This window comes from Salmo trutta, chromosome 31, assembly GCF_901001165.1.
Source record: "Salmo trutta chromosome 31, fSalTru1.1, whole genome shotgun sequence".
Lineage (NCBI taxonomy): Eukaryota > Metazoa > Chordata > Actinopteri > Salmoniformes > Salmonidae > Salmo > Salmo trutta.
In genome coordinates, this window is record NC_042987.1 from 34,953,548 (window position 1) to 34,968,758 (window position 15,211).

General features: G+C 45.5%; 1 protein-coding gene across 3 annotated transcripts in view; it reads right to left on the minus strand.

Moving 5' to 3' along the window:
- LOC115170094 (cAMP-specific 3',5'-cyclic phosphodiesterase 4B) overlaps positions 1 to 15,211 on the minus strand; it is a 111,876-nt gene that overhangs the window by 49,178 nt on the left and 47,487 nt on the right. For all 3 annotated transcript variants that reach the window (XM_029726373.1, XM_029726374.1, XM_029726375.1), the window contains 4 exons: positions 10,613 to 10,813; positions 10,331 to 10,367; positions 10,137 to 10,204; positions 8,008 to 8,057 (listed from right to left, as the gene is read on the minus strand). In XM_029726373.1, coding sequence (XP_029582233.1) covers positions 8,008 to 8,057; positions 10,137 to 10,204; positions 10,331 to 10,367; positions 10,613 to 10,813 — 356 coding nt within the window. The remainder of the gene's footprint in view (positions 1 to 8,007; positions 8,058 to 10,136; positions 10,205 to 10,330; positions 10,368 to 10,612; positions 10,814 to 15,211) is intronic.

The window sequence follows — 15,211 nt, forward strand, 5'->3', positions numbered from 1 at the left end:
AGCCCTTCACAACCCCACTGCAAACCCCCTGGAAGCAGAGGAGGAGCCCTATCCCCCCATGCCCCGCATAACAGAGCTTTGCTCTTGCCCCAGTTTACCTTAGCTGAAGAAGCTCCCTCGTACACCTTCAGACTGGTCTCTAGTGCCTGCATATCTTGGCCATCCCTGACCATCACAGAGACATCATCTGCATATGCTGACACTGCTATTCCTGTCACCACATCCATGCCTGTCCAGCACACTCCCTGCAGTCTCCTGCGTAGCAGTCCTAAAAAAGGCTCAATGGCTAGTGTGTATAACTGCCCTGATAGAGGGCATCCTTGTCTAATGCCCCGTCTCACCCAGACTGGCCTACTGAGCCCCCCTCCCACCTTGACCATGCATGACGCCCCAGCATACAACAGCTTCACACAGGTCAAAAAACTCCTCCCAAACCCAAACACAGACATCACATTAAACAGATACTCATGGTCCACTCTATCAAAAGCCTTCTCTTGATCTAAAGAGACCAGTCCAAAGTTCACATTAGACCCTCTCGACAAGTCCAACATGTCCCTAATTAAGAACAAGTTGTCCGTGATTGAGCGTCCCGGTACACAATATGTTTGGTCCTTATGTACTATCGAGTCCAAGTGGGACTTCAGTCTGTTAGAGAGGACCTTGGCAAATATCTTGTAGTCCGCACAGAGCAATGCCACAGGCCTCCAGTTCTTAAGTTCACACAAGTACCCTTTTTTGGGCAGGAGAGTCAGAGCCGCCCGACGGCAGCTCATCGGCAACTCTCCTACCCCGACGCATTCACGCAACACGCAAAAGAAGTCCTGTCCAATTGTTCCCCAGAATTTTTTTATAAAACTCCACTGGGAGTCCATCAACCCCCGGTGCACGACCGGTGGACATCTGGGTTACGGCCTCTGCCAGTTCATGGGACAACAGAGGAACGTCCAAATCATCCCTCTGTGCCAGAGAGAGTTTAGGGAGTCCTGTGAACAAGACCTGAGCACACAAAGGATCACACTCTTCTGCCCTATACAATTCAGTATAAAACTCCACAGTCCGCTCCCGCATCTCACCCACCACAGAGGTCACCCGCCCATCAGACAGCCGTAGACAATGCATAACCTTGGCTTCACTGCTCTGTCTTTCCAAACCAAAGAATAAGGAGCTGGGAGCATCCATCTCCTTGAGCATGGAGAATCTAGCTCTTACAAGTGCTCCCTTTGCTTTAACCTGGAAAAAACTGCCCAGGTCCCTGCGTAATTCAGCTAAATTAGCCTGGAGGCCTACATTGCCTTGCCCCACCATCTGTACCTCCATCTCACTAATACACCGCTCTAGTTCCCCCAAAACTCTCCTAGCCTCTGAGGATGAGAGAGCTGTGTACTGTTGACAGAAAAGCCGAATTTGGACTTTCCCCACATCCCACCATTGGCACAAAGACTCATAATCCTCTATTCGCTGCCTCCACCTTTCCCAGAAGGTCTGGAAACCTGCGCAAAAAGTGGCATCTTGTAAGAGCTTTACATTGAATTTCCAATAGGATGCCTGCCGGGGCCCTGGTGAAATAGACAGCTGAGCCATGGTTATATGATGATCGGAAAACCCCACCGGGAGAATGGTAGCGCCCAACAGCCTATTGCTCCGATTCCTAGACATATAAAACCGATCAAGTCGGGCTGCACTCACCCTAGCCCCAAAAACCTTCACCCATGTATACTGTCTTGTGTTCGGATGTTTAGTTCTCCAAACATCCACTAGGTCAAACTGATTAATAATATCCCTTAACACTCCCACTGACACTGAATGAGGCTCTTCCCCATTTCTGTCTTTTGTAAAATCCATTGTGCAGTTCCAGTCCCCTCCAACCACCAGTGTCTCCTCAGGCGCTACCTGTGAGAGTTCCTGTCTAAGACTCCCAAATAGAACCCCTCTTTCTCTCCCTGTGTTAAGCGCATACACATTTATAAAGACAAACCCCATGTTGTTAATTTCTGCTTTAACAACAAGGAGCCTACCCCTACACACCTCCTTTGAGGAGCAAATTTTTACAGACAGACCCGGTACAAAAAGGACTGCCACTCCTGCACTAAGATTTGTCCCATGGCTCAACACACTTGCCCCTTTCCACCAGAGCCCCCAATCGACTTCATTCAACACATCACTATGTGTCTCCTGCAGAAACAACACCAGTACTTTGTTTTGTTTTACATATTCACCCAACACACTCCTCTTTCCCGCATCTCTGAGCGAGCCTACCCGAAGAGTCTAAATAAGAAGTGGGAGAAAAGGCAGCAGAGAAAGAGACCAATAGCAAAGCTCAAAAACCCCAGTGTCAGAAAGAAAGTATACATCTAAACAGTGTCCGAAGGTAGACCCTTACGCACTGTTGTGACCCACTTCCTCAACCTAAACCGTTTCCTGGGTGAGAGGACACCATGCCCCTCATTTCTCACAGCATGTTGTACTGATCGTACAAACTTTCTTGAATCAGGGAAAAAAGCCTCAAGATTAACTTTTTTCCCCTTGGTCTCATTCAGGAACCTTGTCAGTTATCTCAACGTGTACTTAGACCCCTCTGCTTGACTGGCTGTCAGCTCTGGGCCCATTGAAGAGGAGTCTGAAAAAAATAACTCCTCATCCTCTTCCTCAGACTCACTTTCCTCCTCATCTCTATCTCCCACCCTGACCACCTGCTCTTCCTCTCTGGTCAGGGCATCCCCCACAGCAACAGGCAAAGTTTCCATTGTGCCTTTAACCACACCCTTTTTCCTTTTCCGCTTGGCACCCTCCTCCTCCCCCCCTAGTCTCTTACACTTCCCCACTATACTCTCCTCATCCACTGTCATAACCTGACTAGACTTAGCATCCTCTACACCACCCTCCATATCATAGCTAAGCCCAGCCTCAGCTACCCCACCATCTCTAGCCTGACAAGGCTCAGCCTCCACTACCCCACCATCTCTAGCCTGACAAGGCTCAGCCTCCACTACCCCACCATCTCTAGCCTGACTAGACCCAGCCTCTACTACCCCACCATCTCTAGCCTGACTAGACCCAGCCTCCGCTACACCACCATCTCTAGCCTGACTAGACCCAGTCTCCGCTACACCACCATCTCTAGTCTGACTAGACCCAGCCTCCTCTACCCTACCATCTCTTGCCTTACTAGACCCAGCCTCAGCTACCCCACCATCCCTGGTATGACTAGGCCCAGCCTCTGCTGTCTGCATCTCATTACCCCCTGCACTTTGATCTCGATTTCCCCCACCAGCGCTTGTACCCTCACTTTGTCTACGGCCTTTATGTGGGCATGCAAAGCTCTTATGCCCCAAATCCCCACACTCAAAACACCGTAGACTGTCTGTGCTGGCAAACCCTGCATAGAGCCCCTCCCCATGCCTCACTTTAAAATGCACATTTAGCCGTTGCTCATTGTTGTTCAGAAACATAAACACTTGCCTCCGGAACGAAACAACGTGCTTAACAGCAGCTGCCTGAAAACCTGCCGACAGTACACGAAACCCGCTAGCAAACTTACCAAAACGACTCAGCTCTTTCCTGATCTGATCGTCCGTAATAAACGGAGGTAAATTTGCAACAACTACTCTTGTCGAAGGGGTAGAAAGAGGTAAAACTGGCACCAACACATCCCTTACAAATATTCCGCTAGCAATTAGCCTACCAACCAAATTTTCTCTTTTCATGAACACAACCACAGCTTTGTTCATTCTAGAAGCAGAATGTATAAATTCAGCTCCTACCTGTTCGCCGACCGCGAGCAGAACCTCCTCCACCTTAACTCCATTCTCAGGAACACACCTGAATCCATGCCGTATCGACAGCATCTCCTCCGCGCTAGGCTGAGAAGCCATCGCGCATACCACGCCTTGCAAACCCCAGAAAACTTACTCTGTCCTCTTCCACCCTAACTCTGAAAAAAAACTGTGGATCCCGCTAAAACAAATATTGCATTAACGGTACACCATAGAAAATAAAATGTAAGGAAAAGATCAAGACAAGAGTCTAGAAAGTTAGTTAGGACAGAGTCCTCCTCACCAAACACTCAAACTCCCAAAAACTCCCAGCATGCACAGAGAGAGAGAGAGAGAGAGAGACAGAGAGAGACAGAGAGAGAGAGACAGAGAGAGACAGAGAGTGAGAGACAGAGACAGAGAGAGAGAGATAGACAGAGAGAGAGAGAGAGAGAGAGACAGAGAGACAGAGAGAGACAGAGAGAGACAGAGAGAGAGAGAGAGAGAGAGAGAGAGAGACAGAGAGACAGAGACACAGAGAGAGAGACACAGAGAGAGAGAGAGAGAGAGAGAGAGACAGAGACAGAGAGACAGAGACAGAGACAGAGACAGAGAGAGAGAGAGAGAGAGAGAGAGAGAGAGAGAGAGAGGCCTCCACCTTCAGCCTGTTTGTCTGATTTCTTCTAATAGAGACGTGAGGGGAAGACCTGTACTGATCACCTAGGAATCATCCAGAAGGAAAAATGGACACACTAAAGCAATAAGCACCTTGATCTACAACATTTATGTCAGGATGTGGACAGCTGATGAGTAGACTGGGGAGATTTACACAAATCCCCTCCACTGAATGCACAGTAAAACAAATATTTTTCTCACACTCATCATCAGTTCATCAACTGGCTTAACGGGGGAATTTGAATTTACAGATGCGGCACAATTTCTTGAAACTATCAAAATAACAGTCGAGTCTGCTGAGTTTGACGTCCTCCCCACTACGAATACACTCGCACCTCAGGATCCCTGTCCTCTGGGCCCGATACAGGGAAAACACACCTCAGGATCCCTGTCCTCTGGGCCCGATACAGGGAAAACACACCTCAGGATCCCTGTCCTCTGGGCCCGATACAGGGAAAACACACCTCAGGATCCCTGTCCTCTGGGCCCGATACAGGGAAAACACACCTCAGGATCCCTGTCCTCTGGGCCCGATACAGGGAAAACACAACACGGATTTCACACGAAGGAGTGGATTAACTAACACTGGACAGGACTGCTGTATAACTGACTGAAGAGTGAAGTCTTATGTGCTGTCAATTGACTCAACACACACACACACACACACACACACACAAAATGAGGACATGCACAAACAAATATGTCCAACTTAGGCATACTGTATATATATACACATTTGAATTGCCTATAATTGCATATACTTGTCTGTAATTGCTTTAGTGACATCAAAGCAGAATTTGAAGGAATAAACCACCCTGTTTCAGTAAGCCACTTTACATTCCGCTATGCAATAATTATCCTCTCATGACGTAGTTTACAATATCAAACAGAAGGTGGATGACCAATGTTTTGAGTGGGGCCCACACCCATGGGAAACTATGCAAACAGTCACGTGTGTTTGGTTTCTGGGCTAGGAATGTGTATGTTAGTAATGTGTAGTCTTGTTGAGTTAACTCATTTTACAGAGTCATGTGTTGTGTCTGACCAACTTTGGGAAAAGGCATACTGAGATAAACATCAAGCATACAGTTGAGGTAAGGGCCATCAACTAGATTCAGTCGTGGGCCATTCTTTTCTTGAGAGGATGGTCAGGGGGCCGGAACATAATTACAAGTCATTTGTAGACTGAAAACTGACCGCAAGAAGCCCAAACAGATATAATGTTTAACTAAAACATAATAATTTCAAACCTTACTTACATTTGTATATGATTGCATGTCTCCCTATTATGTGTGGGAATACTTGGGAACAGATTTCTGAAATTAAAAAGCTGATTTGCTGGTGTTTTTACAGTCATTTATGTCCCCCAAACAATAAGATTTTTTGGCCTCAGAAAACTTCGGGGGCCAGGTTCGGGAACTCTGGTTTAGTCTGTTTGCACAGATGTAAACACACAGCCACCTCCAAATATACAATGCACATACAAAAGGTCTCACACTGAGGTCTGTCTGACACAGAAACATTCATATGTTCACGTTCACACACATTCTACCCAACACCTGAGAAACTTTGAGCTTGAGTTTCATGCACATATCTCCGGTTATGTTTTCCCCCATAAAACCCTACACAAATACAAAGTCTTCAAGACACATACTCTGTTCCAATGTCCACACTAGTACAATTAAGTAACATATTGGGCATGCATTCTAAGTAGTATCTTTGTATGGCATTGGAAAGACAGAGACACTGTATAAACATCCCTAGGGGTCCCATTCATACAGTCACTGGTACAGTAAACATTTATTTTCTAAGAGGCTGATCAAAGGGAGTCAGTTAAAACTTTACCATCTCCTCTTAAGAAGATTAACAAGCCAGCTTGCCACAATCCCAGCTCATGTTTTCAGACTCAACCACGTACAGTGAGGGGAAAAAAGTATTTCCCTCATTAAAATGCAAATCAATTTATAACATTTTTGACATGCGTTTTTCTGGATTTTTTGGTTGTTATTCTGTCTCTCACTGTTGAAATAAACCTACCATTAAAATTATAGACTGATCATTTCTTTGTCAGTGGGCAAACGTACAAAATCAGCAGGGGATCAAATACTTTTTTCCCTCACTGTATCCCTCAACTAGCTTACATGTAGTGATAGTATTCCACTAATGTCCCCATAAGAGAGAGATCTCTCTCTCTCTCTCTCTCTCTCTCTCTCTCTCTCTCTCGAAACATGATGCTGTTTATTAATGAAAGAGACTACTGCCTAATCTAACAAAACACGGACGCAAAACAGGAAAACTCTGTTCTCCTTTTTCCTGTCGATGAAATTCTATCGGCTTTGCCAAACAGAAGACAGACCTGGATAGCATAGTTCCATTCCTACTGACACGTTAGTTCATTGTTATGGTTCAAATCAGTACTAACAAATGATTTGTTAGTTAAGTTGTCATCATTTGTTCAGTACATACAAAGGCATTTAGGGTCGAGGTTTTGGGGGTCGAGGACGGATGCAGACTTGAGTAGTGGTGCTAAATTTCCCCCCAAAACGTATCAAAAATATGAATAAAAGTGTAAAATGTACCACCTACTTCAATTTTGAGAGAAGCATCAGTATGCTGAATACAACCAGATAGGTTTGACGGTATCCTTGCTAGTCTTAAACAGTGTGGGTGGAATAATGTGTGCGTACGTACGTCAGATATACACCAAGCTTTCCATTTTGTATCTGTACAGTGTCTGTATCTTCATCATTGTGTTTACTTGTGGGTACTGCACCCTCCATTGGTTCGTTTCAGCATACCCTTTTTCCACAGAGTTGGTGTGGCGGTATGTGTGCCTGCATCTGCGTGCGCACACGAGGGAAGGACAATTCAACACTCCTCAGAACTGTCTTATCTTGTATTTTCTTCCTGAACGTCTACACATCTGTGGTGATAGGAAGTGCCGAGGGGCCGTATGTGGGCCAGCCTGACGTCAATGGATCTGGACAGACCCACCAAACAGGAAACCAAAACATCCCCCTTTCCCTTCATCTCTTCTTCCTTCACCTTTCCATCCTCCAGCTGGGCAGAGAAACCACTTCTCATGTCTTTCACTTTTTCTCTTTTCAGAATTGTTTTTTTTATCTCATCTCTCTCTTGATTGTGACATCGGAGCTTTGTGTTGTTGTTTAGTCATCACGGTTCATTTCCTGTGATTATGACATTGCACCCTTCAGCTGTGAGGGTAGCAAACCTGGGTTCAAAAAGTTTATTTTCTTTTAAATTAACATATACTTGAGCCAGTCTGGAGTGTTAGACGGGCAGTGTTTGCACTTTTGGAATGATTCCATTGGTTCCATTGAGCCAGGGAAGCTCAATGAAATCCCACAGTGTTTGGAAGGAAAACGACTACAATTTGAACCCGGGTCTGGAGGGCAGCTTGTTTTTTGTGTTCCATCCCTCCCCTTTGGCTCTGTCTTATTTGCCTGTCAGTCTGTAAAAACGTAATTTCAGTGATTCCTCATTAGCGTAATGTGACTACGGGGATGGGTTAGGTATACAGTGTTTGGAATGTTGGAGTGGGCATCATCAGAGAGCTCACCTGACTGACAGACTCTGGTGACGGGAGGCTGGGGGCCAGCAGGTGATCTCCTAAAAAGGGGGGAGAGGAGGAGAGAAACATGGGATCTGGATTAAAAGGACTGCGCACACAAACACACACACACACACACACACACTCTGTCTCTCGCCCTCTGTCGTGTACACTTCTTCTTAAATATTTACCTTGATGGCATCTGAATGGAGTTCCTTATCATTCATTACTATGAGCTCTGAGGTAACCCTCATATCCACATGTCTGTGGTCAATATTGACTCAAGGTCTGAAGGACATACAACAGTCAATGACCTGTGAGTCAAACTCTGCCTTTAAAACTGATTTTAAAACCTATACTACAATAGGTTTTAAAGGCAGAGTTTGAATCGCAGGTCATTGTTTTCAACAGGTAATAGCTTAAGTATTGAGTATTTTAGGATTTAGTATTCATTGATACAATCACTTTGCCTTGCATACAGACAGTGGTTGTTTAAGACGCCTATCTTATTGTATGTGAAGTTTTTAAATATATCTACCTGATATTACTGTGTATCTATACTGAACAAAAATATAAACGCAACATGTAAAGTGTTGGTAGCATGTTTCATGAGCTGAAATAAAAGATCGCAGAAATGTTCCACACGCACAAAAAAGCTTATTTCTCTCATTTTGTGTACAAATTTGTTCACCTCCCTGTCAGTGAGCATTTCTCCTTTGCCAAGATAATCCATCCACCTGACAGGTGTGGCATATCAAGAAGCTGATTAAACAGCATGATCATTACACATGTGCACCTTGTGCTAGGGATCATAAAAGACCACTCTAAAATGTGATGTTTTGTCACACAACACAATGCCAAGTTTTGAGGGAGTATGCAATTGGCATGCCACCAGAGCTGTTGCCAGATAATTGAATGTTAATTTCTCTACCATAACGTCATTTTAGAGAATTTGGCAGTACATCCAACCGGCCTCACAACTGCAGACCACGTGTAACCACGCCAGCCTAGGACCCCCACATCCAGCTTCTTCACCTGCAGGATCGACTGAGACCAGGACACAGCTGATGAAACGGAGGAGTATTTATTTCTGCCCTTATATGGGGAAAAAACGTATTCTGATTGGCTGGGCCTTTGGCCTCCCAGGCCCATCCATGGCTGTGCCCCTGCCCGGTCATGTGAAATCCATAGATTAGGGCCTAATTAATTGATTTAAATTGACGGATTTCCTTATATGAGCTGTAACTCAGTAAAATCGTTGAAATTGTTGCGTTTATAAATTTGTTCAGTATATCATACACTTCTCATACACACTACAATAGACACTGAGTGTACAAAACATTTGGAACACCTTCCTAATATTGAGTTACACCCCCTTTTGCCCTCTACCACACACCGTTCAAAGGCATTTTAATCTTTTGTCTTGCTCATTCACCCTCTGAATGGCACACACACAATCCATGTCTCAATTGTCTCAAGGCTTAGAAATCCTTCTTTAACCTGTCTCCTCCCCTTCATCTACACTGACTGAAGTGGATTTAACAAGTGACATCAATAAGGGATCATAGCTTTCACCTGGATTCACCTGGTCAGTGTATGTCATGGAAAGAGCAGGTGTTCCTAATGTTTTGTCCACTCAGTGTCTATACAGTAATATCATATCTGTAGATATGCTTTAACAATTCATACCTACATACGTCATAACTACTTGGATATCAACATTACAAGTACAACAGTACACATGCTTGGCAGCGATACAAACTAAGACACGTTTTGTACAATCAATCCTCATGAAATAAATGAAGAAATAGCTTAAAGTAATATGTTGTGTTGAATCATTCCTTGTAAAATAAGACATGGCTTGAGTTCCACCATAAAGTATGGTGGTGTGGCGTCTCAGCATGAAATCAACTGGACCCAAGTGCCTCCAAGTGGTTGGCTGAAGCCTTAACACCCAAATGGGTCATTCTGTGGCACACCGGTGACACCAAGTGGTTGGCTGAAGCCTTAACACCCAAATGGTTCATTCTGTGGCACACCGGTGACACCAAGTGACGCGTGTTGGTGATGTATATACATTTTAGTACAGGTGCACAATCACACCCCTATGACAAAACAACAACTGTAGGGACACTTACTTGGAGGTACATTGTACATTGGTCAAGGTGGTGAAGTTGTTCCGTACTGTGCGGAGACTGGCGAGAACCTAAAGCCAGAGCACATCTAACGTTCACTTACATGTGATCATTCCATGGTCCTTTTTATAGAATACAATCCATACGTTTCTCAAAATGTATTTCCATGTAGAGTCACAAATAGAGAACATATTTACCTGAGCAAAAGGGGTCACGATCAGGTCTTCTCCATGCCTGAAGAAAAGCAATCAAAATGGGATAAACAGTGATTCAAATATAAACCCTGAAAAATCCCTCAAAATAAATGTCTTTGCCAATAAAAGCCATTGGTTGGATAGTAATAAGATGTGATATAGAACCAACCACTTTTCCCTGGGTTCAACAAGGTTGAGTGATATGCATTGGAACAAGTTGCAAATTGCAAGTTGCAAATCTACTCCAATACAGTATATTTGTCAGGATGTGTCAAGCTGACTCACAGTTCTCCGACGATAGAGGAGTTCCGGGACAACTCGCGAGACTTGGGCGACAGGTCGTAGTCCGAGTCGGAGCGGTAGAGGAAGGACTCTCGGCGCTGCCCGTGGGCCCCCAGGTTGGGGTGTAGGACCAGGCCGGAGCCAGGGGACGCCTGGAGACCTGAGGGGCTGCAGCACGCAGACGGGCCATTCTCCACATCGAAGCTAGGACATGGGAGAAAGAGAAATATACCTATTTTAGGCTTACACACAGCAGAGACTCACAGAGTAAAGTAGAGTAAAATTGTCCACCCGGAGTGGTAATTTGTATTGGATTACTTATCCAATCAAGCCAGGACAAAATAATAACTTAACCAATCAGATCATGACAAAATAACGACTTAGCCAATCAGGCCATGAAAAATGAGATTGCCAGTAGTCTGATCAGATACATTGGCTGTGTTGTTCTATGGGTCATGGATCTTTTCACTACTACAGCATCGTTGTTGGGCCTATACTTCATAACAATATATGATATTTATATAGCTCTTTTCAAGGACCCGAAGGTCTGTGAGGTAGAGACATATACAGTATAACACTATTTTTTTACTCTATTTTATTCAATGGTCTGATTGTCCATTGTGACTGGATGGACTCAGCACCCATCTCAATATTTGCCCAGCAGTATTCACCCCCACGGGAATCCCTATGTGTAGGATTATCCATATCCCACGGAGGCATTTCCTACTCCCCCCCCCCCACCTCTCAGAAACCATGAGATCAGATCCACATAATGGATGTGAAATACAAGGGTAAGAACACACACATAGAAGCCCCCACACACAAACCTACAACCCGATGCACACTCAAAACCCACAGACACACGCACGGACACATCCACAGCTCTTCATTTTACACTAAACCACAGCATGATGTTGGTACAGTACATCTGCTGTAAATGTGTAAAGTATTCAGATTCACATTGAAAACACACAGAGGAATACATTAGTTCAAATGTCCACCAACGTAGTTGATTTTTCATTATTGTGCAAAGGGGATCCTATCTGAAATAACACAATAAGGATTCATATTTTCCTGAAAATCTACCAAGTTTGAATATTAGGAATAATTCATATGTATCCCGAAGAAGTTGTCCCGGGAAATACCGCAAAAATCAGAAGCGCCCATTTAAAGTGTTTAAAACAAAGATATAGTCACTATGCCAGGGTTGTCCTCAAATAAGAGGGGCGCTGCGCCACTATGAAAAGGTTTCAGAGCAAATCAAACGGATATTTAGTAATGATCGAGTAACTGTCTTTGAACGCCAATGACATTGTTGTGAAGTGCGAAATAGGCCGTTGATGTTCCTCAGTTAATTCAGCGCGTTTCAGATGTAGGCTGTTTGGAAAAACAGAGCGCCCACAGGACGCTCACAGCGTTGTCGAATCAAACAAACTTTGTAAAAACACTCAAACAAAAGTCAAATGACCCAAGTTGCTAAGCTTGCTAGAAAACCTCCAGCGAATGACAGAATATCTCCTATATTTGGCTAAATGGAGTTGATGATTATACAGATCAGCTCATGAATAACGGGGAGATGAAGTGTGAACCTAGTTTAAATATCAAGGCACCTTAACGGGGCAAACACTGTTCAAAAATATCCAGATGTATTATCTCATACAGCTTGTTGATCACCGAAGCTCTCATATCGGCAGCAATACGAGACAGCGCAGAGAAGAGGGGGAAACGTTACAGGGAAACATTACAGGGAAACGTTACAGGGAAACGTTACAGCGAAACGTTACAGGGAAACGTTACAGGGAAACGTTACAGGGAAACGTTACAGGGAAACGTTACAGGGAAACGTTACAGCGAAACGTTACAGCGAAACGTTACAGGGAAACGTTACAGGGAAACGTTACAGGGAAACGTTACAGCGGTTCGACAGGAGTAGGCAACAGATGTGCTTTGATCATGCTGCCTACGGATTACAGAATAAAGTCAGGAATTTTCATGCGAGACCGGAGTCAGGAATTGGGGTTTCAGTGGGATTGGGGACTGGATATAAAACAGCCTAGGCTTTAGGACAGGAGAATATAGCATTTTCCCTCATGCCTCTGAATTGTGACTATGTAGGGTATTGCATAGCCTATCAAACTTGTGACTGTGTGAAGTCACAATGACAGCTAAAAGGAAGCACACGGTATTTTAGAGGCTATACGTGGGGGTTTCATGTGGGGTTTACTAACTGCATTCGGGTCTCGTGTGCAGTCCAGCAGTGTCAATTATGTGTGTGCTTTGAATTTATGGTGACTGTGTGAAGTAAATACGCTCGGCTAAAAGCTTCCATGCTACAACCTGTCTGGATTTTGTGCCATTTAATTTTTTGTTAATCTGCTGCTGTGCATGTTTTTGTGGAATTGCTGCATTAGATGTGAAATGTGACGTGTTCCCGGGACAGTCCCAGGATCCCGGTTACCCGGTTACCCGGTTACCCTAAAACACAACCCTTCTATAAACTATCACACACCTAGAAAAAAATATGAGAGAGAGAAAATAAGAAAGTCACCTGGTAGTGGAGGAGGGGGCTTAATTCAGGACCACCTCCTCACTGAAGTCAATGTGCACTCTGCCACTGTGACAGATAGGAGACCTGGTGTACATCATCTCCCCTGCACCTCCTCCTCCCTCATCATCATCATCATTTCCCCTGCACTTCCTCCTCTCTCCATCATCATCTCCCCTGCACCCCCTCCTCACCTCCCCTGCACCTCCTCCTCTCTCCATCATCATCTCACTGCTCCTCCTCCTCCTCCTCCTCATCTCCCCTGCACCTCCTCCTCCCTCATCATCATCATCATCATCATTTCCCCTGCACTTCCTCCTCTCTCCATCATCATCTCCCCTGCACCCCCTCCTCACCTCCCCTGCACCTCCTCCTCTCTCCATCATCATCTCACTGCTCCTCCTCCTCCTCCTCCTCATCTCCCCTGTACCTCCTCCTCCCTCATCATCATCATCATTTCCCCTGCACTTCCTCCTCTCTCCATCATCATCATCATCATTTCCCCTGCACTTCCTCCTCTCTCCATCATCATCTCCCCTGCACCCCCTCCTCATCTCCCCTGCACCTCCTCCTCTCTCCATCATTATCTCACTGCTCCTCCTCCTCCCTCCACACCCCTCCTCTGACCAGAAACACACTCACACACCTCTCTGACCACACACACTCACACACCCCTCTGACCACACACACTCACACACCCCTCTGACCACACACACCCCTCTGACCACACACACACTCCACTCTGACCACATTCACTCACACACCCTGCCACTGAGTGCCCTATCCCTGACCAGAGGCCAACAGTGTGATGGCACAGGATTGGCTTGTTGAGAGGTAGATCTGGGCTGGACTACAGAGGATAGACTGTCTCCTCGTCTGTCCCTATAGTCAGTGTAGTCATCTGACTCTTGGTTCCACTGTGTCTAAATTGCATGACGGTATATAATGGAACATTACACGGTTACTGGAATCACAAGCAAGACAGAGAGTGATTCAGAGAGAGAGAGAGAGAGAGAGAGAGAGAGAGAGAGAGAGAGTGATTCAAAGAGAGAGAGAGAGAGAGAGAGAGAGAGAGAGAGAGAGAGAGAGAGAGAGAGAGAGAGAGAGAGCCAATAGTACGGAGAAAAAGCCTGACGACGCTAGCTTGTGTCCCCACCCCCTCCATAGTTGATGCTTGGTGTCAAGTATCAAAGGTGACAACACGTGACATAGCAATCCTAGAAGTGATTAGGCATCAACAGTGTTTACAGGGCCGATCGTGTTTCTCCACCGGGGTCTCAAACTATCAGGCTGACACACTGCTTTTTGTGGGCCCCATGATAACTGAAAGGCTGACGTTGGCCCCCAGATCATGAGATCCCTGCTTTAAACAAAATGTGTTACAGCAGTGGAAAACCCAGATGCTCTTCAGAAGGAAGGAGGGATTGAGGTACTCTGCAGTGTCCAACCAGAGAGGTGAAGTAGAGGGGAGTAGGGAGAGGGACAGGTTAGGAGACACTCAGTAAAGGGTCATGGGCCTTGGGCCAAACAGCCAAAGGGACTATTTTTCACCAGGTTGACCAGGTTAATTCAATGCAGTCGACTCCTGATAAATGCACATGGATAAATGCATTGCAATTCACCAGTCCCAATTCAAATAAATCGTCTTTCTTGATTTATTTGTCTTCATGTTTTTATATTTAGTCCCAGACAGTCCCAGTAACAGTCCCAGACAGTCCCAGACAGTCCCAGTAACAGTCCCAGACAGTCCCAGTAACAGTCCCAGTAACAGTCCCAGACAGTCCCAGTAACGGTCCCAGTAACGGTCCCAGTAACAGTCCCAGTAACGGTCCCAGTAACGGTCCCAGTAACGGTCCCAGACAGTCCCAGTAACGGTCCCAGTAACAGTCCCAGTAACAGTCCCAGTAACGGTCCCAGTAACAGTCCCAGTAACGGTCCCAGACAGTCCCAGTAACAGTCCCAGTAACGGTCCCAGACAGTCCCAGTAACAGTCCCAGTAACAGTCCCAGTAACAGTCCCAGACAGTCCCAGTAACAGTCCCAGTAACAGTCCCAGAC